At 43.1% G+C, this 26988-nt stretch overlaps 1 protein-coding gene across 1 annotated transcript; it reads right to left on the bottom strand.

Annotated features, from left to right (window-relative positions):
- Positions 1-1983: 1983 nt before the first annotated feature.
- On the bottom strand, positions 1984-26701 carry PI4K2B (phosphatidylinositol 4-kinase type 2 beta). The gene is made up of 10 exons (XM_080916687.1): positions 26361-26701; positions 18726-18862; positions 16442-16642; positions 15737-15868; positions 14086-14239; positions 12733-12800; positions 10978-11077; positions 7734-7867; positions 6207-6266; positions 1984-3627 (listed from the first exon to the last, which is right to left on the bottom strand). The coding sequence occupies exons 1-10, from the start codon at positions 26608-26610 to the stop codon at positions 3454-3456; spliced, it is 1410 nt and encodes a 469-aa protein (XP_080772813.1). The 5' UTR covers positions 26611-26701; the 3' UTR covers positions 1984-3453.
- Between the last annotated feature and the right edge of the window lie 287 nt (positions 26702-26988).

The raw sequence follows: 26988 nt of genomic DNA on the forward strand, positions 1-26988 counted from the left end.
CCTGTCAATAAAATAAGTAAGATGAGAGCTGGAGGCATAGCTCATGGAAAAAAACTTGCCCAGTGTGTGTAAGGCTAAGCTAAAAGGAAATGAATTCTGGGCCTCCACAAAGAAACACGTGGGGCTGATGCTTAGTTCACTGAAACCTGACAAGACTTGCAAGCTGGAGGTTTCCAGCTAATAATCCAGACGTTTCAACACTCACTGCGATGTTTTTGCCGCCGTCTTCTGTGTAGTCTATTTGTTCGTGGTCCACTTTATTTCTGAAACAGATCTTTATCTCTAGCACTTCCTTTGAGCTCTGTCAGCTTTTGTGTATTGGACCCAGCAACTGGGGAGGCTGAAGGGATCAGGGTGCACAGGGTGGAGACCCGTCTGGGAAGCATGGTGATGCACAAAACACCAGCACCGTCTGTGATGTCCGCCCCACCTGAGCAGGTCATCAGACCATTACCTTGTCTTCTTTTGAGGCCATGTTGAAAGTTGTAGTCATGTTCAACTGAGGTAAATTATCCTATTTTTTTCCCAAGCTTCCTGTGCTGAGAATGAGTGTGGGCCAGGTCTGTTTCTTAGCGTCATGGTTTGGGACTCTCTATCTACTACCTTCCCCTGCCAGGACTCCCGGGCACCCTTGCTCCTTCAGACCCCTCTGCTAGCTGCCAAGCTACCAACTGAAGGCTGAAGGCTGGGCAAGTTTCTCCTCACTGGCTACTGACTCTTCCCCATCTGAGGCAAAGACACTGTCAGAGGTCCTTAGTACCATCAAGTGTCTGCCCTGTCCTCTTCTGATTGAAAAGAGGATGTTGTCAAAGTTTGGGTTCTGTTGCTGTGAAGAAATACCAGAACCAAGGCAATTCTTATAAAGGAAAATGTTTACCTGGGGCTAGCTTACAGGTACAAAGGTTTAGTCCATTATCATCATGGCGTGAAGCATGGCAGTGTCCAGACAGGGTCCTGAAGGAGCTGAGGGTTATAGTCTTGATCCGTAGGCAGCAGAAGGGGATCGTGTGTCACAGTGGGCAGGGCTTGAGCATAGTCCCTCAAAGCTCACCCCTACAGAGATACATTTCCTCCAACCAGGCCACACCTCCTCCAACCAGGCCACACCTCCTCCAACCAGGCCACACCTCCTCCAACCAGGCCACACCTCCTCCAACCAGGCCACACCTCCTCCAACCAGGCCACACCTCCTCCAACCAGGCCACACCTCCTCCAACCAGGCCACACCTCCTCCAACAGAGTGCGGCTCCCTAAAGACGTGTGGGGCCCATTACAATTAAACTGCCACAGTTGTAAAGGTTGAATAATACTGAGAATCTCTTGCCCAAGCACTGTAAGGAAAGCAGATGGCCGTATAAAATATGCGAGCTGCCTGTCTGCTACATTTAGATGCTGAATACGTAGCCTCATTGAAGCCTTGTTTTCAGTAAGGATCTGAACTTACTGAACTTAAATTCAGTACTCTAACTTAAAAAGAGTGGAACCATTTTCATTAACATGTCTCCAGTTTACTGCAGTGCTTCTGTAACCACTGCGAAGGCAGGCTCCTCAGGATGTACTTCAGTGGTCCACTGATTTAATGTGCAATGGTCCCTTCTAGGATTGTGTTTCAATACTTTGTCCCCAACTAGGGGTGGGTCATGAGAAGGGTCACTGGGGTGGGTCTTGAGGAGGGTCACAAGGACAGGCCTTGAGGTTTTGCCTTTTGTTTTTGTTGTTTATCTCAGCCCCCTCCCTGCCCAGTCTTTGCCTCCTTGCTATGGGTGTGGTGTGACCAAGTGCCTCCATTTCTGGTATCCATGCCTTTCCCACAATGATGACTGTTCACCCTCAAAACAGGTGAGTCAAAACAAGTCCTCTCACCGAGTTACCTCTTAGAAGCTTTCTAAACATTTAATACACAGAAGCAATGTACCCTCAAGTCAATAATTTTTATTCCTTTAGCTTATCATATTTGACAATATAAATATGCTCATTAAAAAAACCCACAATATTTAAATAAGAATTAAGTTCATGAATGTTTACAAAGTATAGTAAGTACTTTCACTTGTAATTTTTAAATACCCCAACTACTCTAGCATGGTCAGACACTTAAAAATAGTATTGAATTATTTCAATTTTAAGACTATAAAACAGTAGCAATTTCCTCAGTTCTCTGTTATAAAAATTAATATAGCAATTTTCAGCATTGGAAAGGAAACAGTTGGTGAGAGCCGTACCGCAGCAGAGGCAGCACTGCCCTCTCGGAGACACAGAGACACAGACCTAGGACTAGTATCCACCAGGTGCTGGTATAGTGTGGTATTCCAGTCCAGTCCCCTTTTCTCAAACCCCAGCTAAGGGAAGGTCAGAAGAGGTAGAGACACAGGTTCCGGCTGACTCCTCGGGGCAGTGGTCCCCGCCGAGATGCAGGTAAAGATGAGAGACTGTGTCTGCCCGCTCCTTAGTATAACCACCTGGGTATAGCCACCTTTTCATATAAAAACAGCTCATTAAAAAAAATCCTAAGACAGCAACTTAAGAATGAACGGTAAGATCACCAGTTGCCCCAGGCGTGCCTGAGCGCTGTGTGTGCACTGACTTCCGCACGCACTGCAGGGATGGTTTACTTGGAAGGGTGTGTAACACTAATGCAGTGCTGAACTGACAAAGATTAGTGCTCTGAAGAACTGATTTTCAATTATTTGATCCCACATGAGAAAAAAAATGAGAATTTTTAGGCCGATGTTGTATCGGAGATATACCTTAATTTCATATTATTTTATTCAATTCTCAGTTCCTGTTTTAAAAAAGGGAGTGGAGGTGTCTTTAGATTTTCCCCCTTCACTAAGATAATAATTTATCAACAAATATACCAAAGTTCAAAAATTAATATAGTTGTCTGTCACTTAGGCAGAACTAAACTTTCAGGATCCGAGTAACAACCGCTGTTGGGCACGTGATTCCAGTTTTGTTTTTAGTTTTTGTTACTTCACCTTCACTGTCCACTCTACACACTGGCTACTCGGCTGAGTCTGCAGGAGCAGTCCTGGCTTGGCCGTCCTCAAAAGTCATTTGGAATGAGTGCAAGATTACTTTCACGTTTAAAAGTATATAAAATGCTCCCGTGCTCAAAGTCAACCTTTCTCTTCTAGCTGGGATTCTCTAAAACTACAGTCATGCTACCGTGTGTAAACCATGAAATTACTTTTTAAAGTAATAACATAAAATACAATTTTTCTATAAAAATACAATATAGGTGATATAGTACCTCTTCCCTGAAATGGAAATTCAATATTTGGACAAAAAATCGTAAACTTTTGATTACATTCAAAATACAGTATTATTTTCTATATACTTAAAGACTTGAGTTCTTTGAGGTTTTGGCGACTGGTGCTCTCAGCAGCAGACAGATTTACATCAGTGTAATGTTTTATCAGCACAGTAATACCACAGCTGTTCCCCTTACATCTGCTACCAGTAGGAAAAGAACGGCTTCCTGCAGTGGACAGTCTGGGTAAAGGAGCTGCCCAGGTGTACAATACGCCCTTGGCTGCCACTTTTGCTGCACTCCACAATAACACACGGCATCTGGGCCAGCTGCACAGGACTCTTCCCGTCCCTGAGTGCCTGAGTGAGGTTTAGGATCTGTGGAAAGGCAAGAGAGACTCATCAGTTGGGAGTAAGTGCTATCAATATGTGCCATGTGTAGAGACACTTGAATACACATGGGTACACAGATTAAACAGCTTTTACCAACTGCAAGTTTAACCTACTACAGAACGTGTCGATGTCCAGCAGCAGTGAAATCAAAACCTAAAGAAACCAAAAGGCTGTACGCACTCCACTGACAGAGAACTTAAATAACGCATTAAATGCTTGCCTTACGATTCACTGATTCAACAGATAAAGTCACTGCCTTCCTACCGTTTGCACGGTTTTTCTTCTGTGCACTGGGACATGACCACTGAAATAAACACACATCATTTCTGCCTTCATGTTAGCAGAGGACAAGGGTCAGGGAACACGAATAGGTAAACTATACATCAGAAGGGAAAACATGAAGCAGCCCAAGTAGATGAGACAAGTCAGAAAGTCATTCATTAAAAAAAGTTTTTAAAACTCTACTTTCAAATAGGAAAAATCAAATCAGAAAAAGTATATAAATATATATGAATACATATGATGTATATGTAAGAATTATATATATACACATTTACTCGTTCATTACTTCACACACTATATATGTATATATATATACACACACACAATACATACATATAATCTGTGCTCAATCAAAATATCTTAGACTTTCTACTTTGGGGCATGTAGGTATGCCAGTGAACCTCAATTCATAGCAGATAGCTTAATTTCAGCACTAGGGAGGCAGAGGCAGGTGGAACTCTGAGTTTGAGGCTGTAGAGTGTAAGTTACCTGCTCTACAGTGTAAGTTCTAGGACAGCCAGGGCTACACTGAGAAACCCAATCTTGAGAAGAAAAAAAAAAACCCCACAAGATTGTTACAGAGAACCTAGAACACAGGAAGGTACAAGAAAATGAAAATTATGTGATAGCACTTCAGATCATTATGAAGCAGCAGAAAGAATTCAGTCCTTACTTGTCTTCACTGTTACTGTGCTCTGGGGATTCAGAAGACACTGGGTAGTCCTGAATCTGTCACTAGAGAACCCTTCACGGAGTAGTCCCCTCACCCCGTGTCATGTGCACCTTAGAAGAGCTCACACCAGAGGACAATGTTCACAAATGTCGGCAGAGTGTCGTGGCTACCCCACTCCGAGAACGGCGCCATCCTACGGCCAACCAATCTCTGCCTGACGCCGCCTGCTCTTCTCGCTGCTCAGCTGGTATGCAAACTTACATGCATAAATATTTTAAAAGATTTATTTTAAAAACATTTAGTGTGTGTGTGTGTGTGTGTGTACATACCTACGTACACATGTGTCATGGCACACATGTGGAAACCAGAAGACACATGAACTTGGGTCATGAGGTTTGGCGGCAAGCACCCCACTCACTGAGCCATGCCGGCAGCCCGAGAGCTCTATGTTTTAAGAACAGAATGCATGCTACAGGCAAGAGGAGAAGCTGGAGTTCTGCCTGTCAGGTCTCGGCCACGGTAAAGGCAGCCAGCTGCAGTGAGTGTTCCCTCACAGCTCAGCTGACAAGATGACTGCTGTACACATAAACACACAAACATGTTTTCTCTGCTTAGCTTCACAGCATTCCACATGCTGATTTTAAAACCAACTTTTCTTTTTTTTTAAAAAAGTTAACTTATCATGTGTGTGCAATGGCAGGAATGTGCTAGAGCTCAGAGGACAACTCGCAGAAGTCAGTTCTTCCAACACGTGGGCACCAGAGGATTTAGCCCAGATATGAGGCTTGACACCAAGAGCCCCCTTTTCTATTCTGAGACACGGCCTCACTGGGTGTCCCCGACTGTCCTGGAACTTGTGAATTACATCAGCAAGACTGTCCTCCTTCACCTCTCCACAGCCTCTTTACCGTTTAGGGGTCCTGCCTGTCCCTCACCCCGCACGCAGTCTCCGTACACAGAAGCAGCCAGGGGGAGAGCTCCCCTTCAGTTCTGTCCACTCTACCACAGCTCTTATTATACCGTAAATATCCGATGAGCTGCACCTACCACTGTACTGCTATTTACCAGTCTGCAGAAATTAGACTCATTTCTGACACAACACAGCACCAATTAGCTGTATTATATTAAATATATGCTTTTAGGATGAGGACATTCGTTTGGAGTCACTGAAACCAGTTTCCATCTCAAATCTTCCTTCTGGACATCAGCTGAAGCAGACAGTACTGCTTGTGGGTGAGCATGAGCTTCAGGCCCACGCCATCAGACCCAGGGCCTTTATCCCGGGTTCACGTGCTGGGGGAGTGGGGCTGAGCTGAGCTACGCAGCTCTCACTGACGGGACTGCTCTAGAAAAGCCGAGCCTGGGGATGTAGTTCATGGGAGAATGCTTGCCTACACATACTGTGCAAGCTCCAGTCCATGTGGCGTACTTAGAGGGGCAGAAGGCAATTACAGTGAGCAAACAACTGTCTAAACAAAGAACACAGGAGGGAAACAGCTACTTCATAGGGCAACAGAGGTACAACTCCTCTTATCAACTCCAGCACTGTCACCTGGACCACACCTTGTCAGTGGGGACCTTCTCAAAATCAATATAAACAGTGACCTACCTGGCCTCTCATCACAGACATCTGGCTTTCAAACGCAGCTCTGTCAAATCCTTTGTCAGTCTGTTACAGAAAGGGAGGAGGTTAATACAGTTCCCAACGCCACACCTTTAAAACAAAACAAACTTTAAGGCACAAACCCTTCTCGGTGTAGTGAATGAGGCCATAAGAAAGCTTCCCTACTGAGAACATGGGAAAAGACTGTTTTCATCTGATGTCGTTTTGGAAGGGCCCAGAACAAGAGAAACTATTTGCTTATACTCCCGCTTTTCCAGGAAGAACCTGAGTCGATGAGTTTAGGCTTTTTATAAAAATTAAATCCTATCAGGTCACAAACATACATTACAATTTAAAGAGTAATTGTGTAAAAAAATCCAACTTGAAAAAACTCTTGATTTAATACTCAGTAAATATAACTTCATAAATGTATATGTATTATAAAAAGGAAATTGCTAATTCCTCTCCCACTGTGCCAGACTATACCATTAGGACAAGTAAGCAAATGAGGTTTAATGTAACTTATTTTTAAAGACTACATCTTCTTTAACAGTCAACACTAATTTTTATAAAAACTAATGTATGGAGAAGCATTGGCCCAGTTTTTCCTCCCTAAGGACTATGCATGCACGTGTTCATCTACAGCCAAGAGTAAGCTCTTGGTACTAAATGAAAATCACGTTAGGCTGCAGGGCTGACTTGGTGGTTAAGAACACTGGCTGCGCTTCTGGTGATTCCTAGCACCAGCATGGCTATTCACAGCCTTCTCTGGTCTCTTCCAGTCTGTGCCACCCCTTCCCTGTACCACCCCAGGACAGATTCCCATGCAGACTGGACATCCATACACTACCAAGATAAACAATATTCTTAAAATGCTGATATAAGACAGGTCTTATTTACATTCCAAATTTGGGCAATAAACTTGTTTTTTCTCAACATTATTTCCACCAAATAGATGATAAAAATAGCATTGCAGGGATGTTTTATGTTTAGAGTTAAATATTAATAAGAAAGTAAGAAAGCATGGTGGTTATTGTGGGAAAGGCTTATGTGTCTCCAGTGATTAGCTCTCATCTCTGGTGTTTCACCATTTGGACATGAGGTCTCCGAGTGGTAATCAGGTCCTGAAGGTGCACTTCCCAGGAATGAGGCTGATTCCCTTTGAAGCCCCAGCCGCAGAGCTAACCTACCCTCTCACAGCATGTGCGGACGTAAAGGAGAAGTCAGTAGACACAAGCCAGAAGAAAGCCTCGCAGAAGCTGGCCATATCCCCAGCCTGACCTCAGACTTGTAGCCCCCAAAACTGAGAAAGACGTGGGCACTGCAGGAGTGGCCCAGCCAGCGGCCCTCTTTACGGCAGCCTAACGGCCTACGGCAGTCCTAATGGCCATCCAAACAGTACAGGAGCCGAGGACGAGCTCAGTGGTCATGCCTTAGCACCACAGAAGTAAAAATAAAAAGTAAAATTTAACTTGGCAAACAATAAATGTATACCTGTGAAGCTCAAACACTGTCCAAACTAAAGATGGTTACCTTAAAAAGTTCATAAAGGTCTTCACACAAGTCTTGTACAAAGTTCATGTCAGAAATATAGGGTAGAATCAAGTTTCGAGTTTCTTCAGAGAACGGAACTTTAGCTTGAGGGAGCCAAGCCCAGTGAAAGGGATCTGGGAGGAAAATGCGCGGAATGAGAAGTGAGTAACTGTTAGTTGACACTTCTATCCAGTTCTTTCCTGTAACTCCCAGCTTCTCCCAAATAAAGGAGAAAAAGGCAGAACACAATCATCCTCTACAATACAAGCTATTCAGACTCCAAGCTCAGGTGGCTGGTCAGGATACCAAGGCTCGGCAAGGTCTAGTCTGGACTCTTCTGTTTCTGAGCTTCACACAGTAAGATTTGATAATGAGCCTAATTCAAAAAACTCCTATCTCAAAACACTGTATCAGAGCACATCACATTTGGGGTGGAAGAGGTGGTGGGAACCTGCAATCATCACAAACCCAGATCAAGTCCCAGGGATGGCACAACTACAAATGACCAGGATTTAAGAACTCGTACACAGAGGAAGTTCCAAAACTGTAGGTAATCAGGAAATAGATTTAAAATGCCTTTAAAGGATTAAAAGAAATCATGAACCTAGAAGTGGGAAGTAGTTTAGCCATGGACTAGGAAGCTTAGCAGACCAGTGGAATCTTCTAGAAGAGGAGGAGATACAGGTGGATTCCAGAACCACCAGCTGGGTAACTCTCCTTAACAGTTTGCATGTGAAATGCCCCTCACGGCATCATGTGTTTGGACCCGGCGGGTGATGGTATTTGGAAGCTGTGGAACCTTCTGGTCACAGGGCTTACGGCAGATGTAGGGTTACAGGAGTGGGGCTAAGGAATTACAGTAAATTAAATGGTTAATTGTAAATATCTGCCTTGTGCTTCTGTCCCCCTCCCCTGCAATAGTTTATTATAGTTCTACCTATTCTGGAACAAGTTACACAGACCAGGCTGGCCTTGGACTCAGAGATCCACTTGCTTCTGCCTCTCGGATCCTGGAGTATAGCAGCACCCATGCAGGTGTAGACCTGCCTCACACCTTGTCTCCACTGACACAGAACACATTCCTTCTCCCTTATCAGTAAGACCGGAGAAGAGTCAACTGCCCTTAGGTTATCCTTACTTCTATCCGCCTCTTTGCCTGTGAGACTTAAACTCTGTTTTACGAGTATGGCCCACGTTCCTCTAGGCTATTTTTTCTTCTCCATCTCCTTAACAATTTCATTTCAAAGGCCCTTATTCTCTGTCTCTTTCTGCTTCCAAGCCCTTCAACTTCCACCATCACCATCCAGCACCTCCGGCCTGTCTGAGAATGTCTCACAGCACTGCAGTCAGGCCAATGAGCTGCAGCCGGGTGCTAACCCCGCCTCACCCGGCAGGAAGTTAGCCTGTGCTAACCCCATCCTGCCATCTGGCCTGTGGATGCTGCGCTCTCTCTCTTAGTTCCCTTTCTGTCTGTAAGGAAGGAACTCCCACCTCTGCTGGCCTTCTCTGCCTTCTTTTAATGCCACTGTTCCCAAGACTCTATTAGTCCCCCCCTTCCCTTCATTTGCTGGGCACTCATCAAACTTCTATTGAGTATTTATGGCCCTGGCATTGTATCAGGCAATAGTTTGTTTTCCATGATTTCCCTGAATGACAATAAATAAAGCCATGGCTTCCACTATAAAGATGACATCCCTACACCCTCAATACCAACTCTTCTGTAAGCTCCAGACCCTTGATCCCCAACCGCATGTTTGGCAAAACTTCCCAGATGTTTTAGGGGAAATTTACAAACCTACCACTTAAAAAAAGCCATTTGCATATAGGTTTCAGATGATTAGTGGGAGAAATAAAATGCAACCACAGGCATTTCAAATAAGTTTCACAAAACACAGGAAGAGAAAAGGAAACAAATTAGAATTTATGGTAAATTAAAAAAAATAGGTAACTCCAAATTCACTGACAGTTTAAGCTGCCTATTAAAAGACTCAGACTGGGTTAGAAGAAATCAGCCGATGCTTTATGTCATGTCCTAAAACAAACGTAGAAGTTAAAAACAAGCAAAGAGTAACAACTCATCAACACTAACAAAACAGACGGTGTAGCAACATCACAACAACAACAAAATGCAAACCCACTGAGAACAATGAAGTGTATTACACTGAGCACAAATGAACCCCGGGAATATTAAACACTGAGCCTTCTGCACATGAAACAAAAGTCAAAAGACAGAAGAAATTCATTTTTAAAAACTCAGTTATAGCCTTTCAAAAGCTAACTAACGAAGTTAAAGACAAGTTGAGGGCATTCTAGGACTAATTAACAAGTTTTAATGAACAAACATAGGACACTTTTGCCCATATTATTTCAAATACAGTCCTTTCTATTGGTTATATTTATAATCACAAAGAAACGACAAACTGTGAAAAAATATTCACATGGGTCACACTTCATACTCCTGCATCATCTCACAGTGCACTGGGGACAGCACTGATGGATGCTGGGAAAATGCCAATACTGGCTGGCTGTGTGGCACCCACTGCTAATCCTGGCACTCTGGAAGCAGATGCATCTCTGAGTTCAAGGTCAGCTTTGCCTACAGAGTGAGGTCTAGGCCAGCCAGGGCTACACAGTAAAACCTTGTCAAGAAGAAAGAGGAGGAAGAGAAGGAAGAGCAGAAATTTAAGAAGACAATTTAAAATACAACAAAAGTATCCCAGTCAGGCGATGGCCACCCATGCCTTTAATCCCAGCACTTGGGAGGCAGAGGCAGGTGGATCTCTGTGGCCAGTCTGGTCTACAGAGGGAGTTCCAGGACAGCCAGGGCTACACAGAGAAACCCTGAAAAAAATGAATCAAACAAACAAAAAAGTTCCAAAATGGACTCCAAATATATCAAAACAATCGCTCTGCAGCAGGAGAGACAGGAAGGGTAAAGTAAACCATCATGGAATCTTGCTAAAGGAACGAAGCCCAAAACATCAGCATACAACTCTTCCAAGACATGTGACATTCCTATGTCAGTACCTTAGAAATCAGAGTCACCAGACTTAGTTCCAAGACCCAAACCAAATAGGATCATCCAAAAAAAGTACACAAATAGGAAGACCCACGCTACTTGTATCTTCAAAGCCCTGGGTGCTAGAATTGAGCCCTAATGAAAGACACGTTATCTAGTTTAATTTACTCTTCCGCGTCGATCAGTTCTGAGCTCTTCCTATCCGGGAGAACTCCAAATACTTACATGCTCTCCATTCATCAGGATGTTTAAAGGGAAATGCTAGACCATTATCAATTGCAGCTATTTTAATAAGCAGTTGTTTATCATCAATCCAGTTTGATTCCTAAAAGGGAGAAAGATGATCTATTCATAACAGATTTTATAAAAATATTTCAAAATGATCAATTTACTCACAATACTTATTGAGGTTTAAGTGTATGCTCTCTTGAAAAATCTATAAAATTAAAATTAGGTTTCCAGCAAGAATACAAAACCATACAAGAAAACAGTAAACATTTTATAACTGTTACTTTTAAAAATTGGAATTATATATTTATTTAGTAAATTTCTCCCTGGAGAAAAAAAATTTGAAAATACAAACTTTAGAGAGAGACAGCCCATTGCTTAAATGTCAGCTGTTTGCCTACTGTTCCTTTTCTGTTAAAAAAAATTAATTTTATGTATCTGGGTGTTTTGCCTCCATGTACCCAGGGCACACACAGGCACAGAAGCGGACGACATGTCACCTGGGACTGGAGGGACCATGTGGGTGCTGGATGTTTACCACTGGTTATTTAAAAAAGCAGGGGGTGATCTTACCAACGGAGCCATTTCTCCAGTCCCCATCACAGTTTCTTTTGCTAAGCATACTTTTAAGTTGCTTTATGACTAAAGTTTGTCTTTTGATATTGCTAAAAACTATACACACCAGTTTCCAAATTTCCTCAACTACTTAGCGGTACCAACACAGCAAAGTGATACGCAGCCTGAGTGATAAGTACGCTTACAGCAGTAGAAAAGTAACTCAACAGATACCCATTTGATAGCAAAGAACCTGAAATCTGTAATTCTGATAGTGTGGAACATCTACACACCTATTATGTAAGTTTAAGTATTTTTTAAAAGTTCAGACACATATTCCATTCTAGTATATAATGTCAATTTTACCTAACAAGTAATCAAAATACTCAGAAGAAACAATTAGTAAATACTCACATGTCCCAAATATCAGAAGCCTTTATTGCTTCTGATGAGAGGGTAAGGTGGCATCTCTAAAAACGTCCAAAGCTTTATGGAAGCACAGAGCGGATATCATACTTTGGTCTCCAATACACATACGAAAGAGATAGGAAGGCAGGAAAGAAAGGAGGGAAGGGGAGGGGAGGGGAGGGGTCTTTGTCCTGGGAATACAGGACAGAGCTGGGGATATGGCTCTGTTGGTAAAATGCTTGCTGCACTAGCCTGAGACCCCAAGTTCTATACTCAGAACCCATGAAAGAGCCAGGTATGGTGGTGCACACCTGTGATCCTAAGTGGCAGAGACAGACAGACAGGCCCAGGAGCGTCAATAACCAGCCAGCCCAGCTTACTGGGCAAGTCCAATGAGACATCCTGCCTCCAAAGCAAGGTGGATGGCTTCTGAGGAATGACATCCCAAGATGACCCCCAACCTTCACATGCATTTGCACACAAGCCCCCACCTCAAAACACACACATGAAATGCAATGTGAACAAAGTAACAGAAGAAACACTAGAACTGAAAAAAGGGATAGAAACCAAAAATCCGGCTGAGTGGGCAGTGCACACGTGTAATCCGTCACTTGGGAGACAGAAGTACAGCTCAAGGTCAACAATGGCTATGTGAGACCCCGAGTTGAAAAGAAATAAGCCAAACAACACAAATAACCCCCATCACCAGCAGGAACAAGGTAAAGAACAACTTCAAGACATCTATTATATAAACTGAACACAGACTTTGACACACTAAATTTTTCTTACCTCACTTTCAATTTTCTTTGCATATTTCATCTGGTCATATTTGATTAGCCAATTATCATTTCCCCTGTCTTTAAAAGGAAATAGAAGTCTGTTAGTTGATACTTACAGATAGTGTGTCTTCATACTAAGGGGAAAAATCTAATCCCCCAGTGTTTGAGATTTTCCTTGGTTTTCTGTAGCAGATTCCCCATAGATATGCTGACTAGTCTTAACTAGTGATTGTTGGAGGAGGACCCAACCCACTGTGGGTGGTTTATCCTTGGGCTGGTGGTCCTGGGTCGTCCTCCATAAGAAAGCAGGCTGAGCAAGCCATGGCAAGCGAGCCAGTGAGCAGCATCCCTCCATTGCCTCGGTAGCAGCTCCTGCCTCCAGGTTCCTGCTTCCTTTGGTGATGAACAGCAATATGGAAGTTAAGCCAAATAAACCCTTTCCTCCCCAACTTGTGTTTTGGTCATGATTTTCATTGCAGCAATAAAAGCCCTAACCAAGAACAAAAAAAGTTATGATTTAACACAACTTTAAAGACAGTCAATGTAAGCTGACATTTACTAAACTTTTCTCTGTGTCTTACCTTTATGAACTGACCTGACCCTCAGAACCACCCTGTAAGGTAAAGGCAATGGCTAGATCTCGGTTAATTCAATCAAAGACAGTGCCTTTTCACTGGAGTAAGAAAGCACATTCAGCCTGGCTGGTAGGCACCTTCAAAGCAGCCTCACCTAATGTCAACATTAGTGAGTGTCTGGACCAGTTTTAATATTAACTTAAGATCATTTAATTAAGACAGTCAAACTAAGAAGATTATATGATGCTTTTGAGAAGCTGACGTAAGTGATGAGAAATAAACTTGAAGCTGTAGTTCCCGCTGCAGAATGCATAAGAATCACCAGGAGGAGGTCTTTGAAGCACAGGCCTGGACCCAGCATGGATGGCAAGTTCTCGTGAATTCTTGCCCCGAGTGTCTGGGGAACCAGAGTTCTGACAAATCTACACCACGGTTCCTCACAGCACAGCACAAACAAAAGCTCAGTGTTTCACAGATGACATAGGAGTTATGCAATATCAAAGTAAGATCTTTTCATAAATGCAGATGGCATGTCTAGTCTCTGGCTTTGTCCTGCCTTCAGGCAGCTCCACCTGAGGGGACAGGAAGTGTTCCCTGTGTCTCAGTATGAGTCAGGCCCTCGGCACACGACTACCCACCCTACATACCCAGGAAGGCCCGTGCTTTCTCTGTTTTCCAAGGCCAAAGAGGACTGGGCCTTGGAAGTCTCTTGAACCAACATTTATGGTTTTGATTTTAGTAATGAGAAGCTGGTTTACAGCCGAAGAGCAAGGGAGAGAAGTCCGTACCTGTGTTTCTGATGATGTAATCCAGAATCACTAATCTTTCAAACTGTGACTGAAACTGTTTTCTAATGTTCTCAGGCAAAGGCTCAGCTTCAAACCTCCTAAGCCAATATTCAGCCTCCTTGTAATCTTTCACAAACAGCTGAAAGGATCCAATCTGTAATTTCAAGAGCCACTGTCAGGACAAGCACAGCACAGAGGCACTACCTTCTACAACTCTTAGCAGTAGCATCACAAAATGTTATGTAAGCACAGCAAGAAAAATAGCATTTAACACTAATCTAGAGAAGCCATGTTTATCGTCTAACATATTGGCTTACACACAGCAACTGAAAAAGCCTCAGAAAGACTTTTAGGGAGCTATTTTAGGAAATGAAGAGAGAATAGATGTGCCCTGAAGGTGGAAGTGCCTTAAGAAGGCTACTTCCTAAATGAGTCGTCACCGTGACTGGGACAGAGAGAGCAGACTGTCACCGTCACCGTGACTGAGAGAGCAGACTGTCACGGTCTTGGTTATTTCATGATAGTACGATTTCCTCACTGAAGCTGCGTTTCTGTGTTCTTTCATAATGCCAAGTAAAAAGAATTAAGACACAATGGATTCTTTAGGAAGACAAGAGATCATGTCATACATTTTAAAGATTTAATCAACTGACTTCATCCTTTCTAATGGCTTTTAAGAATCCATTTGAAGATGCACTTTTATTATTAAAATCGTGAGTTTGATGCTAAATAAGTTGATATCAGAATACAAATTTCATCGGCAGATGATCTACAATAACGAGCAGCCTATCCTCCCTCACAAATGCAGGAGGCAAACGGCCATGAAGCCTGCTCACCGGCTTCACACTACATGCTTGTCAGAAACGTTAACTTCCTAAAGCTTTTCCTTTAGTCACACTTATTGTAGCTCATCCAAGAAAAGGGCAGAAATGTTCAAAACTGCCTGTCTGAAATGTAATTAAATAGAAAAATAAGTTAATCATCAATTTTTACTCAAAATCTTTAGACACTTGCATAGAAACAATAAAATTATATGCCAAATATATTAAAAAGTAAATGGTAACGATTTCCTAGAATGCCCTTTTCATTAGCTCTCTGCATCCTTGCCTAGCGAGGCGTCAAAGTCCCTTGGGTTTAGTTGAAATTGTAAACAAATAATGAATCCAGCCAGCAGTGAGCGCAACAGAACTGCCATTTACTGAGCCTTCGATATGTGTCAAGTACTTGATGTGATGACTTCGGTTTATCCTAAAAGACAGCATGTTTCCTCTCATGTTATAAACACTGCAACTGTTTTAGAAAGACTGAGATTGGAACCTAGTTCTCAGTCCGACCCTGCACTTTTCACAGTAACTTTAGACGGCCTTTTAACACGCTCTGACTCAGTGAGCTCCCCTCCAGAAGGCTGCACAGAGAACCTGTATATGCGTGCCAGGCAGGTGCTCTGCGGGGACCTGGACTCTATCCCAGCTTCTTTACACAGCTGCACTGAAACACCTTCTTACTATGAACTCAAGAGCAGAAAGGCTTTTCTTTTTCATTATTTCCACAGCCGACAGCGGATGCCCAATGTCTACCACGTGCCTCATCCTAGAACCTAGGAAATACATGTCCAACTGCTCTGAAAGCAAAGCTTATTAGAGTAACTTACCTTAGGAGGAAGTCCTATCCGATGGAACTTTCTACCTACTTTTGGCACTTTCTCTAAGGCATACTTTTTGCCTCTTGATTTTGCACGGTCAATTGCACTGTAGTTAAATGTCTCACTGACAAGCCATGCCACCTAGAAAAATGGTTAGAGTTTAGATCACCGTCTTTCTCACACAAACCATCAAATTCACTCTAAAACTCTAAATGAGCAAGGTCTAACCCTGTAGCAAAGCTCCTAGAGAACTTACCACACAAAGGCAAGCTAATTTTAAATGGCATATATTTCTTTATAAAAAGCAGTCCAAAGTTTCCAGTAGAAAAATATAAGAGCCTTGAAATACAGAACTAAGAACAAACATTTGAGGAAAGGCATCAATTAAGACTATATACAGCCCCCAAAGAAGACAAGGGCAATATTGTGGCCACAGTAGTAAGCTAACATTAGCAGGATCAAGGGATCTCTAAATCCACCTGATCCTTTTCTGCTTTCTAAACACTAGTCCTCTCGTGACCTCCCAGGAACAAGACAACCCCTTCACTACTGTATGAAGCTATACCCAAGTGCACGGAAGCAGCTGCTCTGGACCCCTGAGTTACGACAAAGGGATTCTACTCTAGACCCTACCACTGGGGTCCTCACTCAAGGGTCCACAAGTAAGTGAGCTAAATCCAGGCACTCAGACCTGTAACGCAAGCTCTCCTTTACCTTTGTTTTAGGTACAATGCCCAGCTGAAGCTTGACATCCACCAGGTAGGCACCAGCTTCAGAAAGGTACCCCTGGTTAGGAAGCAGGCAGCCTCGGCCAAAACAGCAGGGACAGCAAACCTTATGGACATACTTGGTCCATTTGGGGTTCAGCTGGCCATAAGGCTCTTCTGATTTGGGTTTAAACACCCCGATAATATTCTATGGGGAAAGCAGAAATCCAATTAGTCTTAAAAGGTCAGATGGAAAACAATCTACACTTAAAACGCATGGCAATAAATAAGATTTCTGTACAGCTCTAAGTCCTAAGGTGACTGATGGTAACCAGAGTCTAAGAACTGACTGCATTAAAATCAGCAATCCAAGTCTGCTCAGACCTTAGCAAGCAAAGCAAGGCTTCGTGCCAGCCAACCATAGTGACTTCGTGTGTCCTGTTACTGCTCTTCCAAAATCACATTAGGTTATGCCCCTCCCCAAGTCCACCTGCCCCCTGCTCTTCATGGCCAGGTTGTCCAGGCTAATTTCAAACTCACAAGCTTAAGAATTTCCCCTGTCCCAGACTGTACTTTATGAAAGTGAGCAGTGCTGGGTATTACTTATGATCTACTAAATATCCGATTATACACTCACTCACTCCTACCTCCTTTCCCCGCTGAGTCCGTTAGAGTTTATCTCCAGCACTCAGAACAGTTCCTGATACACAGTATGCACTCAAGTAATTCTTTAAAAATGCTATCCAATAACATAAGCTGGACATCTGCTCCGTCAGCAGCTCCCACCTAAGGTTTCCCAAATAACCCAATCTTAACTCTCCTGTAGCAGGAAACACTCTGGCCATGGATGATGGCCCGTACCTGTAACCCAAGAACTGAGTGGGTTAGCTAAGGCAGGAGGACAGTGAGTGCTGGGGTAGCCCGAGACACGTCACAAAACTCTTGTTGTAAGAGAAAAAATAAAGAAAAAAATGTTTATGGGTGTCCAACCGTTTCTACAGTTGTTAGTACTAATCTAGTACAATATATTCATTAATTAAATTCATGACTCAAATATCTTAAGACAAGAAATAAAAATATAATTTGAACATAATTTCTTTATAATGTAATACAGTCTAAAAATATTAACTTAAGAAAATAAAAGAGCAATGGAAGAAGTCAAGCCTGGAAGTGAGGCTTGTGGCTTCATGTCTGTGACCCCAGCACTTGAGGGGCTAAGATATTCTAAGTCAGCATGAACTACAGAGGAAGACTGTTTCCAAACCAAAAATTGTCATCATCACCAACACCATTAACAACAAAACTTGAAATAATGACAGTGTCTACAAGAAGAAATGGGGGTGGTGGGTGGAATGGGCTAGGTATCACCCAGCTGGCTGGCAGAGGGCTTGCCTAGCATGGGTTCTACCCCTAGAGTCAATTAAAACTAGGCAATACACGTTCCCCTGTAAGCCCAGCACTCATAAGGCAGGCAGAGTAGGCGTTCACCAACCCAGGACACAAAGGGTCCCGTCTCCAAAATTCTACTTCCTACAGGAAAAAAGATGGGGATCTGACCATAGCACATAAAGTGTACCTTTTGTGTTGTTTTTACTAGGATTATATTAAATATAAATAGGAGTATGCTTTAAAAATCATTTTTAAAATGTAACTTCAATTACTGGGAGGGGGGCTGAAATATAAACTTTCTCCTCATGAAGAAGGGCTGTGGGTTATGCGCCATACAGAAAGCTTTTAGAAAGTCAGTACCATTTCTGAGAAACCCTGGACTCAGTGGAGAAAGTACATAGTGACTTCTCTGTCTGCTCCACAGTTAGAGTTCACACCAGGTTGCTTCACTCCAATGCCTTCAAGCTTCACTATGCCTATTTTCCTTGGCATGGTACCAGGAAAATATTCCTGGGGCACTGAACTATACCTCAAAAACTAAAGCATTTGGAAATGACATTAGACAGGTTTTGAAAGTTCTAACTTGCACTGTACTTGGTTAATACGGTAGCAGGGATATAAGGAAGGGACGATCAACAGGCATTTAACAATGCCTCAAGTAAATATGGGTATAAGATAAATGCTTGAAACTGAATAACACATGAGAAAAAAAGCTACAACTGGACACTACCAGCTCCACCTCTATATTATTGAGCACTTAGTAAAACAACAGTAACCACTGATCTTTATTTTGGAAAAGAGGAAACAAACAGATATAATAGAAAAATAATTTCAGAAACTCAGACATTTTACATTTAAAGTAGTGTCTTCCAAAATCTGTGTAATATATGTGAAGTTCTCACCCTTTTAGAATCCTTCACAAAGTAACTTCCACTTGACCCTTGAGAGATTCTTTCTGGGAAAATTCCAATTTCTATTGCTTGTTCTGCTTTCAATACAATATCAGCAAATTCTGGATCATCCAAGAATGTATTTGGTTCTGAAATAATAGCAATTACTGCATTAGACCAGCTGTGTGGATGCTCTTAGTATGGGCCTGTGTGAGTGGCTTCAGGACCGTAAAATACAGAAAAAAGGAAGCAAACATCAGATAGTCAGCTTTGATCCTCTTAGCACCTGTATGTTCCAGTGTACATACATGTGTACACATCCAGAGGTCAAAGGTCAACATTGGGGTGTTTCTCAGGACAGGTTCCTCAGAAAGGATCCTTTTAAAAAATATTTAGTCCCCCCCCCCCAATGTGTATGGGTATTTTGCTTACAAATATATGTCTGTGCCAGGTACCCTGGGACATTACAATAGAGCATTAGATCCCCTGGGACTATGGGACTAGGGTTACAACTCAGGTTTTCTGGAAGGTCAGTCAGTGCTCCTACTGCCAAGCCATCTCTCTAACCCCTCCCCTTAAACATGTATTGAGCTGTTCATTTACTTCTTTATTGTTTGTTTCGTATGTGTGCCCGTTCTCATGCATGGAAAACAGAGGACAGCTTTAGAAATCTTTTCAGTTTCTAACACATGGGTTCTGGGCACTGGACTCTGGCAGTCACACCCTTTTACCTCCCTCACCTGAACTACCTCCCCAACCCCGATTTTTTAAAGAGAATGAACAGGGGTCTCTTGTTGAGAACTGGGGCCCGCCAATTAGCCTAGGCTGCTAGCCAGTGAGCCATGGGGACCTGCTCTCTGCCTCAACAGCACTGGGATTACAAGTGCATCTCAAGCTGCCCCTCTGTTCTCTAGAGCCCTTCCCCCAGTCTTTCAACAGTGTACTGACTTAACAATGTATCTCCGGGTCTACTGCGTGCTCTCCTGTTCTCCTGTATCAGCACTCACCACTCCCAGCTTCCACCCTCAACTCCACCACTGTACCCAAGCTTTTCATGGCTGCTAAAAGACAGCTCAGGACTTAACCTTCAGAACTTAATTCCATGTCTCTACCACCTCCCAAACACAGTCACTCTGCCCTATTCCAAGTGTTGCTGATGCCGTATCTTCCAGTGACTTGGATCGAAAACACTGCATTCATCAACGATCTCACCCTCTCATACCCACATATGACGTATAAATCAGCCGTAAGTATCTAAAACTCAAACTCTCATAACCTCTGCTCCTATAATGAAATCAACTCATCCCTAAATTATATTAATCCAATTCACAATCATATCCTTCCTTTGTACCGAAAAGCCTAAGGGCTTCCCATTTCACTCTAGGCAAAAGGCCACGAATGTCCTTCTGGCGTCTACTGCCCCTTACCCAGCTGCTCATCTCTGCCTTACTTGAGCACATCTCCTGACTTGTTTTATCAGCTCTGAGCAGACCAAGATTTCTTTTACTGGTGTGTCCTCGGAACTTGCAGTTTCCAGAACATAAAAAACACTCAGTAATCACCTGCTGATGAATTAATAATGAGCCACTTAGAACGCAAAGACAAACCAAAAGCCACCCACTTCCATTTAATTTGGAAGGTCCTTCAACTCTCCATGTACATTATTATGAAACTTCAAAACACAATCAACTTTAATTCAACAGAAATAAAAATGTTATTTCCTTCCTTAAAAAGTCTTTGCTAACAACGTTACGAAAAGAACTATTTGAACATAACTTTTCCTACTTAAAACAAGCAAAGTATTTTAATCATGTCTATACAACTGAAATGCTCATTACAAACAACCCTTGTTCGTCCCTTGAAAATAATTAAGTGAGGAACTTTGGTGATTCTGGACAGGGATCAGTAAACATTTATATTCATTTGAATAATACAGGCACCAGTAACCATTATCAGTCAAGTGATATTTCTTACACATCAGAAAGTTATGTATTTCTTTAAAAATATTGGTATTTCCCTGTGCACGAGTGTTTGACTGCACGTATGTATGTGCGACATGTGTGTGCGGGGTGCCAGAGCAGGTAGAAGCCAGTGCTGGAGCCCTTTGACTTAGAACTGGAGGTATAGATGGTTGTGACCTATGTGGGTGCCGAGAACTGAACCCAGGTCTCTTCTAAGAGCAGAGCCATCTCTGCAGCCCCAGTGGATGGGCTCTCAATGAAAAGTTACTTAATTCAACCTTGTTCCTAGTGCAGGGGTGCTAATGTATCCAAAATGTAGCACCAGCAAGTGATCTTGAGAGGAAATGCAACAAAATGATCTCAAAGGGTTATTGCTTCTTTTCCTTACCAGTATTTTTTATATGCATGAAAACAAACACTTCTTTTTCTAGAAATGAAGTCTTTTGCAGTTTGACTGGATATCCTAGACCTGCCATCTGGAGCAAATCCAAAGTCTACTTACCCCTTTCTTTCTGTGACAGTTCTTCACACAGATGACAGCCACTCCATGCCCTCCAGTCTCTTACTGTTCACTTCCTCTCACATCAAAGTGTCCAGGATTTCCAGAGCCTCATTCCCTATTCCATGCCCCCACTTTTCTTTTCTTTGAGATTAAAAAAAAGCTGTATTTATTTTTATATGTATTGCTCCCATGTATGTATGTGCACCAAGTACCTGGTGTGTACGGAAGCTCAAAGAGGGCCTGGAACAGGAATCACAAATGGAGTTTGACACGAATATACTGAGAACCAAGCCCAGGTCTTTCTTAACCATGGGGCCATCTCTCCAGCCCCGCCCTTCGGTTTTCCAGTTTCTCCATTAAACAAGGCTTCCAGAAGTAAGAACCCACTGCAGAATAGAGACTCTCTAACCTTGATAGCAACTCAAAAGAAGAGGCCTTATAATGCCGTATTAGTTACCAAGGATCCTGCCATACCCTAGTAGTTTCTATTAAAATGACCCAGCTTTGAGACCATGGTAGCAGTTCGTTAGGATTATCTATGCACACGGTTACTATTAAATGTTACTGAACTGACAAATGGGTTACACTTTAAAGCTGATCTCACACACTCTCTTCCTTGCTGTCACAGAGCCCATAACCACTCTCTAAATACTGAGTTAACTCAGCTTCAGCCAAAATCAGATCAACTAGGATATATTTCTGTACAATAAGCCAGGGTGTTCTCAGCCTTTTCATGAAACAGCATCCTCCCCACTGGGTATCCATTCTCTTATTTGAAGATGGTCTGAATTTACCAACACAATCTACAAAGGTACTTATATGTAAAACAAACAAACAAACAAACAAATAAGCAAACAGCCCTAATTATCATGGGAGAAAAGGCAGCTTCAGCTATTTTCAAATCAAAGCAATTAGTTTTCAGTAGCTAATTTTTCACGAACTGTGTCCTTGGCAATTACATTCTACAAGTCCTCACATTCAGGTGATTTAAATACACTGGCAATGGGTTCAACTTGAACAATCACTGATATCACACTGTTTTGTGCCTAACGTGCTATGGATAACTTGGAGACTTGTTGGCATCTGGTTTGAGTTTCAGTAGAAGACAGTTTAGTTGCATTTTCTTTTTGCAAACTTAAAGCCCCTGGAGCGCTACGCTCCCGGCCCTTGTTGACTTCAATTTTTTTTCTAGTTAAAATTAAGTTCATACTTTTAAGAAATAAACTGTTATTTTGATTTGTGTACATATCAGAAAATTCAATTTTTTTCTTCCTTCTTCTTCTTCTTCTTCAAAAAAAAAAGGTCATTAAATTAAGTTTATATGTGTGTGGTGGAAGGTTGTGTGTGTGTGTGTAAGTGGAGGTGCCTCTGGTGTTCACAAGAGGAATCAGGCCCCTAGTGTTGTGAACTCTCCTAGCCCAGTGCCAGGAGCTGAACTTGAGGCCACTACACTGGCTGCCTCAGTCGCCACTTCTGTTCTCAGAAAATATTTTCTAAGGAGAATCTGGATTTTATCTTTGCAACATTATTTGGGTCACCCCTAAGAGGTGGTGGCCTTGTAGTCAAGTTCCAGCCTGACTGAGGTTTCTGTCCGTTCAGCCTACTCTCTGAACTGTCTTTCCTAATCCCAGAGAAAAGTAAGCCTTCTTCCCACATTTAAAACTGTGACAAAATGACCTAAATTCTGCGAAAGCACAGAGCTTTGTTCTGACTTCTGATGTATCACATGCACCTAGCACATGGATGGACCTCAAGAAATCTGTCTAAAAAATTAACAAAGTAACCATTTGATTACACCAAAGGCTTTCATGGTGCTCCGGAAAATAGATTCTAAAAAGCTATTGTGTTACCTTTTCCGGTTAGATGGATGTAGGCAGGCATGGTAACTTAACATACTTTCATTTAAGCAAACCAACAAGAACTCATCCTCCTTGAAGATCAGAACTACATTTTACTCATCTTTCCTACATCTTACTAGAATACTTTCTGGGAAAAGGGCTAATGAGTTTGGTGATTAAGCATGCCTCAAGGGTTTCTACTGATGCCATGCCCTGGTCCTTTCATCTAAGACCCAGGCTCCCAGGCTTCCCAGGAACCCTCAGCTTTCCCTGTCAGGTCACATACAAAGCTCAGCAGAACTGTGTTAAGTGACCATTACTGCCACTGGGCTACAAAGCTATGCGGAGATATAGCAGTTAACCACAGGCTACCACTTGATGCAGGTTACTTACTATCGGTTTCTCAAGACTTACTGGTGGCCAGTAGATAATCAAATATTTAATGAATGATGTCCATTTCTGTAATAAAGAATGGCTGCAAATTTTGTTTGTTTTGTAGGTAAGAGTCTCACTGAATTAGGCTGGGTTAGGCTGGGCTGGCCTTGAACTCACTCTATATTCTACTCCTGCTAGAATCACGGGAGTGAGTCAGCACGCTCGGCTTGTAATAGCTGTATTCTGAGCTCTGGCAGACTGGGCAGTAATTTTTAGTTCCATATTGTTTATTTTCAATGCTCAGGTATGGTGGACTGTCAAGACAAAGGAAACAACGTATTCTTAAAAACCTGCCCTAAAAATAGTTAAGATTATTGGCCTCTTGATCCCCGATCAGGCAGCGGCTACCACCAGTTATGAGATTCTTTCCACTAAAAAGACCTCAGGAATTAATTTTGCCTCTTTCTTTACGTTTTTAGAGTTGTTTGTTTTACTTATGATGTGAATGTTTTGCCTGTGTGTGTGTGTGCATCATGAGCATGCCTGGTGTGCACAAAGGGAAAAAGACTGCATCAGATGCCAAGAAACAGGAGTTTCAGGAAGCTGTGAACCACCATGTGAGAGCTCAGTCCTCAGCTAACTGCTGACTCACCTCTCTACCCCCTGCTTCTTTCTAAAACCCTTTCTTTATTTTTAAGTTTTCTTGCTTGCTTGCTTGCTTGCTTGCTTGCTTGCTTGGGATTTTTTGAGAGTTTTGCTATGCAACCCTAGCAGCTAGCCTGGTGGTACTCACAACACACAGCCCAGACTAGCCTTCAGTTCAAGGCAGTCCTGCCTCCCCCACCTAAGTGTTGGGATTACAGGTATGTACCACCAAACCAAGCTTGCTTTTCACGTGGGAATCCAAAGCAGTGCTTATTTCACGGACTAGTTACGACCTACTACATGTGAAGTGCAGAGACTTCTCCCCCGCACACACAAGCCAGTGTACCAGGGTTAGCTTGTCAACCTTACGACAACCTCTTTCACTGACTAGGACGACTGAATACTGACTGAGTGACACCACAGCTTAAGAGTCTACTAGACCCCGCCAATGACACTGTTAATATAAAGACCATAGATGCGTGGCATTCTCCACTGGCTCAAGAACATGAAGCTCTTGTTTGTTTTAACATAAATAAAATAGTTAAACACCAGAAATGTCAGTATTAATCTACACGAATATCTCAAAACAAAAGGTGTTCTTGTGGCAACTGAATGGTAGGTAGATAAAAAGGACAAAAGAGCTAACGGACACTTTTGATAAATTAAACTTAAAAAAATGTAGCTAATCATTCAATCATAAACCTTTTGCTAGTTTGAAACTATTTTTAGAATCCTATTTAAAAATAAAGAATCAGAAAAAAAAAAAGTCCTATTAAAAAGAAGAACTTACATAATACCCTAAAGTAGTAGTTGTTTTATAACAAAAGGCCTTAACGTTCAGGGCCTGGAAGAGAAAAGTGGCTTAGTCTTTGTGCCAACTACTTACTCCACAAGTACAGGAGTCACCAGTCATTACAGTTTGACTAATTATCAGTTCTCACAAAGAGGGTCAGTGACAACCTACCTACTGTGCTGCTATGACAACAGTCAAACTAATCTTAACAAACTGTAAACTCTGACCTAGATATCACCAAGGAGAAGCTAAGAGTTCCGACAATCCATTTCATTCTAACGGCCACATTCCTATCGTTTTGATTCCTTTAAGCCTTAATGTAAGTGTAGACAGCAAATCAACCAATCCAACCCAGTCAAACAGTAAAGGGTTTTCACGACCTTAGGCTCTATTTAAACCTAACACAAGGTAACTCTGGGGCTAGTGGCCATATGGATCTCAGCGACCTCACCTAGATTCTACCTCATATACGGCCAAAGTGTCCGCTGCAGCTGGTTGGACAGAGGATCGTTTGTGAAAGTGGAAAACTCCTCATTCCTCTGCTCTAGTCAGTGTTCTATGGAAAACTTATCCATCGGCTAGTGTCGTGGTAATGGCAGACACGTACTTAACTCGTTTAGGAGATTACTTCCTTTAGGTCTCTTATTTAGAGGCTTTGTGTTTGAATAAAAGTTGTTAGAACTCTTGATACGCTCTGTCCAAATCATTTCAAGTCACGTTAGCACACTGGTAGGTCAAGTGAAACTTAACAACCTCTAGGAAATGCATTAGTAACAACTACCTTCCCTGTGGCTTTTCCATAAAGGATCATTTGGAATGATGCTCTTAAATGGGACATTTGCCACTTCTCTGGATCCATCCTATCATTAGCAAGTAGGAGTTAAAAAAAAAAAAAAGAAGAAGGAAAAAAGCCAGCCTAGACTCCAGATGGATCTCATACAAATCTACTCCATTTCAGCCAAACTCCACTCCACCTCTCCAAACTCTCCACACAGACATCCAGACCTTCAATAGCATGCCTGAATTTCAGTTTAAACATTTTTGTTAGCCTTTCTTTCAAAGGTTCACGTAAAATCAGCCCACAAGATAATGAAAAGGTGTTTTTTCTTTTTAAGCGCCCAAATGTGCTTTGCAGAGGGCTGGCAGCAGGATTTCACCCGCCTCTGCCCCCTCTGGCTAACGTCACAATAGCAACATTTAATAGAAAGTTTTTGAAACTTGTTCCAGCGGCAAATGGCCATTCTTTCCTTACACCTCTCGGCTATCACCCGCCCGGTAAAGTCATGACTCTGAGGAGAACTTTCTGGATCGTTGTGAATTCTTAATTTTGAACTTAAGTCCAAACTTGAACAAACAACTTACGTCACAGTCCTGGGTGAAGTTTTCCTTCAGTGCTTGGTTCCCAGTTGGACTGATTCTTTTGGGGAGCCTACAGAGTGAGATTTTAGTGGTCCCTGTACGCTGGCCTCAGGGGTAAAGGTGAGAGGAAACTGAGGCAGGGAGGGGTGGGCTGCGCGCGCATACGGGTCGCACCTGAGCCCGCGCTGCGGGTCCGGTCCAGCTCGGTGGACAAGCTCGCGGAGATCGACCGGTCCCCAGACACCACCGTCGGCTCGTCGGTGGCGGGCTCGCGGAGGACAGCCGCGCCCTCGTCCGCCTGCAGCCTCACCGCACTCCCGGGCGCGCCCCTCCGCGGCTGGGCCCAGGCGACGCGAGGCAGCAGGGGCTCCAGCTCCTCGTCCTCGTCCTCCGAGGGGTGGGTGGGCTCGCAGGCCTCCGCCATGATGTCCGGGGCGACTCGGGCGCTCAGAGTCGCCGGGCTCCGGACTGGGGCCCCAACATCACGCCAAACCGCGGCGGACCGCTCCCACCGACGCCACCTCACCAGTCCACCGGCCCGCGCCCGCTCCGCCCAGCCGCCGGCCACGCCCCGCCCCTCGAGCCCCGGGACGCCCTCTTCACGCCTGCGCAGAAAGACGGGGGTGGGGCAAGCGAGGGCGGGGCGGGGCGGGGCGGGGCGGGGCGGGCCACCTGTGTCTTGACTCCAGTAGGTTGCTTGCCAAAGCTGAGGATCCAGCTGAGAGCCAGGACCAGTTTCCGTGGAGGCGCTTCCCTTCCAACCTAATAGTCCTCTTTTATTACTATATACATTACATACATT

Source organism: Micromys minutus, assembly GCF_963924665.1.
Source record: "Micromys minutus genome assembly, chromosome: 1".
NCBI lineage: Eukaryota > Metazoa > Chordata > Mammalia > Rodentia > Muridae > Micromys > Micromys minutus.